Source organism: Berghia stephanieae, chromosome 6 (genome assembly GCF_034508935.2).
Source record: "Berghia stephanieae isolate SIO BIC M18660-M18661 chromosome 6, UCSD_Bste_1.3, whole genome shotgun sequence".
NCBI classification, from domain to species: domain Eukaryota; kingdom Metazoa; phylum Mollusca; class Gastropoda; order Nudibranchia; family Aeolidiidae; genus Berghia; species Berghia stephanieae.
Genome location: NC_088365.1, coordinates 27,973,391 through 27,978,390, shown reverse-complemented (window position 1 = coordinate 27,978,390; position 5,000 = coordinate 27,973,391). Strand labels below are relative to the sequence as shown.

Genomic DNA, 5,000 nt, shown 5'->3' with positions numbered 1-5,000 from the left:
ACCCCTTGTAAAGCGCTTTGAGCACATTTAGTGGATATTGAGCTATATAAAGCTCAATTCTATTTTATTTCTTAATAATCCTTAACAATGTCCTGGATTACAGGTACATGCTGGGCCTGGCAGCTGTCCCCGGCATCATACAATTCATAGGCTTTTTTTATCTGCCGGAGTCTCCGAGACATCTGGTAGCCAAAGGAAAGGAGGAAGAAGCCAAGAGAGTGTTGCAAAGAATCAGGAAAAAGGACAATGTAGACAAAGAGATGCAGGAGATACGGACAGCTGTCCAAGAAGACTTAAATCAAAAAGGTTTGTGTTAGACTTATTTCAAATTAATGTAGCCCTTTCTCTATTTTTCCTCTGATACACAAGTGGCTTATGATGGGTTTACCCAATGGTGTGTACGATGCAGAAAGGCAAATTTGTCGGAAAAGCATCTGATATTCAGCTGTAAGTTGACGCTGAAAGGGACTTTCAAATCATAATTTCGTCATTTTTCTTCTTCTTCTTCTTCTTCTTCTTCTTCTTCTTCTTCTTCTTCTTCTTCTTCTTCTTCTTCTTCTTCTTCTTCTTCTTCTTCTTCTTCTTCTTCTTCTTCTTCTTCTTCTTCTTCTTTTTATTCTTCTTCTTCTTCTTCTTCTTCTTCTTCTTCTTCTTCTTCTTCTTCTTCTTCTTCTTCTTCTTCTTCTTCTTCTTCTTCTTCTTCTTCTTCTTCTTCTTCTTCTTCTTCTTCTTCTTCGTCTTCTTTTCTTTACTACTACTACTACTACTACTACTACTACTACTACTACTACTACTACTACTACTACTACTACTACTACTACTACTACTACTACTACTACTACTACCTGGGTGGGGATCCTGACCTCCCATAGCCGTCAGGGAGGTACATACTGTGTCTTCTATCCCCATATATCTATTTTCCAACATGCTTTCTGTCTTTGTCTTGGAATGAGATTACTTGGTTTCTTTCCTGGCCCTGGTCAGGGTCCTTGCTGGGAGGGAAACAGTCAAGTGCATAGTTATTGTTTTGGGAGATGATATTTTTTTCCTTGTAAATCATCTCTGTTATGCATTGTATTATGCTTAGTTTACATATTATATTATATAATTTGTAAGCATTTGAGTGTGTTCCTCTTAGTTCGGGCCTGTGCTTGTGTCTGGATGAGACTTTTAGGTGATCTCAAACTAAGTACTTTGATAGTGTGCTCTTGGAATCTACATCTGTTTCCTATTTGAACCAATTCCCCTTTGTCTCACCTTTTCTTTTGTGCTTTAATTGTAATTCTAGAACTTTTACTATCCCATTATCTTCCTTTTTACTGGCGCATATATGACCTTAATGTGTTGCAAGCGCCGTAAAACCCTTAAAACAAACAAACAAACTACTACTACTACTACTACTACTACTACTACTACTACTACTACTACTACTACCACTACTTATACTACTACTGCTACTACAACAACAACAACAACAACAGCAACAACAACAACAACAACAACAACAACTACTACTACTACTACTACTACTACTACTACTACTACTACTACTACTACTACTACTACTACTACAATTATTTATTAAATTGTGTTTATTATCATATTAATAATCTCATCATCAGCATCATCATCATCATCATCATCATCATCATCATCATCATCATCATCATCATCATCATCATCTTCTTCTTCTTCTTCTTCTTCTTCTTCTTCTTCTTCTTCTTCTTTTCTTTACTACTACTACTACTACTACTACTACTACTACTACTACTACTACTACTACTACTACTACTACTACTACTACTATTACTACTACTACTACTAATACTACTACTACTACTACTACTACTACTACTACTACTACTACTACTACTTATACTACTACTTCAACAACAAAAACAACAACAGCAACAACAACAACAACAACAACAACTACTACTACTACTACTACTACTACTACTACTACTACTACTACTACTACTACTACTACTACTACTACTACTACTACTACTACTACTACTACTACTACTACTACTACTACTACTACTACTACAATTATTCATTACATTGTTTTTATTATCATATTAATAATATCATCATCATCATCATCATCATCATCATCATCATCATCATCATCATCATCATCATCATCATCAACAACAACAACAATATCATCATTATGTTTCTTTATCCCCAAAGATTTTGTCCTCGGCCGGATTATTCGTACCCCCCACGTCCGCAAAGCTCTATTCGTAGGATGTGGTCTGCAGGTCTTTCAGCAACTATGTGGCATCAACACAGTCATGTAAGTGTGTTGCGAGGTCCGAATGTCATTGTGTTTTGGGGTCCGAATGTCATTGTGTTTTGGGGTCCGAATGTTATTGTGTTTTGGGGTCCGAATGTCATTGTATTTTGGGGTCCGAATGTCATTGTCTTTTGAGGTCCGAATGCCATTGTGTTTTGGGGTCCGAATGCCATTGTGTTTTGGGGTCCGAATGTCATTGTCTTTTGAGGTCCGAATGCCATTGTGTTTTGGGGTCCGAATGCCATTGTGTTTTGGGGTCCGAATGCCATTGTGTTTTGGGGTCCGAATGTCATTGTCTTTTGAGGTCCGAATGCCATTGTGTTTTTTGGTCCGAATGCCATTGTGTTTTGGGGTCCGAATGTCATTTTGTTTTGGGGTCCGAATGTCATTGTCTTTTGAGGTCCGAATGCCATTGTGTTTTGGGGTGCGAATGGCATTAGAATGTACTGGTTTGAATGATATTGTAGTGAACTGGTTCAAATGCTTTTGGCATGATCTGGTCTGGATCCCTTTTGTTCTAAATGGAATGAACTGGGCCGAATTCCTTTTGAAGGAACCTCTCTAAATGTCTTTGTAAGGAACTAGTCCGAATTCTTTGGGAATGGGTTGGTCTGAATGCCTTTTGAAGGAACTTCTCTAAATGTCTTTGTAAGGAACTGGTCCAAATTCTTTGGAAATGAAGTGGTCTGAATGTCTTTGGAACGAACTGATTTTAATGTATTTGGAACGAATTGATCTGAATGACTTGGGAATGAACTGGTCTGAATGTCTTTGCAAAACGCTGTTACAGACCAGGTACTCATTTTACACCTAAGTAAGGTGGGAGATTATGCATAAAGAGCCTTTTCCAAGGATCATTATGGGCGGGACTCGAAACCAGGACCTTCCGATCTAAAGGCGGGGATCACTAGGCCACATAGACGACTACCTCATTATGCATCAATGAATACGATATACGGTTTTGTCTATTTACAGTTACTACAGTGCAACCATTTTGCGGATGGCGGGGTTTTCAGCTAAAGATGCTATCTGGCTAGTTTTGGTCCCGAATGGTGTGAACTTTCTGGCAACGTTTATTGGTCTTGGGACGGTGGAAAAATTGGGCAGAAAAAAATTGCTCATCGCCAGCTTTATAGGTTTGTTGTAAAAAGATTTTAAAGTTTTGGTCTTAAACTTTTCAATACATTCTTCTTCTTCTTCTTCTTCTTCTTCTTCTTCTTCTTCTTCTTCTTCTTCTTCTTCTTCTTCTTCTTCTTCTTCTTCTTCTTCTTCTTCTTCTTCTTCTTCTTCTTCTTCTTCTTCTTCTTCCTCTTCTCCTTCTTCTTCCTCTTCTTCTCTTCTTCTTCTTCTTCTTCTTCTTTTTCTTCTTCTTCTTCTTCTTTCTTCTTCTTCTTCTTCTTCTTCTTCTTCTTCTTCTTCTTCTTCTTCTTCTTCTTCTTCTTCTTCTTCTTCTTCTTCTTCTTCTTCTTCTTCTTCTCTTCCTACTACTACTACTACTACTACTACTACTACTACTACTACTACTACTACTACTATACTACTACTACTACTACTACTACTACTCCTACTACTACTACTACCATAATAATAATAATAATAATAATAATAATAATAATAATATAATAATAATAATAATAATAATAATAATAATAATAATAATTAGTATCATTATTATAGTGATTATTATATTTATTATTATTATTATTATTATTATTATTATTATTATTATTATTATTATTATTATTATTATTATTATTATTATCATTCAAAACATTCAACATCATTCAAAAGATTGTTTACAGGTCGGTACCGCCGTTTTAAAGTCCATGCGAGAGGGCTGTTTGGACGAGAACTGTCTTATACCCATAAAGATAGTATGAAGTTGACGTCACCCAAGACTTTGTTTACTGTTTATTGCCATCAGCATTTATCAGTAATTCTCACTAAACTGCATCAACCAGACTATAAAAGTTCAAGGTTACACATAGTTTTGTGTGTTGGTCCGTTATATTTCCGGATGACAATATTGTGGGATTTTTAGTAAAGCGCATATTATCTATAAACGTCTATTAAACCAACATCTAATGGCCTCATTGCTGTAATAATGAATATGCACTCAAACCACTAGACAACGTTCACCATTACAATAGTGTTATACACCAAGGCCATCATAGACACCTAGATAACCATGCCTCTCGAACAGTCGTCATCGTGTAAACATTGGCAGTGATTGGTGAACATAGCAAACTACACATGTTTTACTGCCGGTGGTATGTGTCAAAGTAAAATACCCACTGTTCTCCCGCTTGATCAATAGAACCAACATAGAAAACTGTGAGTAAGTTTAAACGTTTATAATAATATTATGATCGAGTAAATCGTGTGATAACGAGTCGCCCATTTGGCTTTATAAAAACAATAACAATGACCAGAGAGAACTCGATATCAATAACGTTATTGTTAATAAACAAGCAACTGTGTTTGTCCGAGCACGTGTGAAGGTATGTCACAAATTCCATGTTTTCATTGGTCAAAAATCTAGTGGTTATTTGCGTTTGGTTGTACGATCTGTAAAATAAAATAATATATGCACGCAGGACAAAACCCATTAAAAGGTTAATGCCATAAGGAAAAATACCACTAGACCTATAGATAGTATGCGCTTGGCTTAGAAGCTCACAACACTGCCATCCGG

General features: G+C 36.3%; 1 protein-coding gene across 7 annotated transcripts in view; it reads left to right on the top strand.

Moving 5' to 3' along the window:
* LOC144974781 (proton myo-inositol cotransporter-like) overlaps positions 1-5,000 on the top strand; it is a 57,714-nt gene that overhangs the window by 46,269 nt on the left and 6,445 nt on the right. For all 7 annotated transcript variants that reach the window (XM_078918033.1, XM_078918032.1, XM_078918035.1 and 4 more), the window contains 3 exons: positions 104-306; positions 2,200-2,305; positions 3,281-3,441. In XM_078918033.1, coding sequence (XP_078774159.1) covers positions 104-306; positions 2,200-2,305; positions 3,281-3,441 — 470 coding nt within the window. The remainder of the gene's footprint in view (positions 1-103; positions 307-2,199; positions 2,306-3,280; positions 3,442-5,000) is intronic.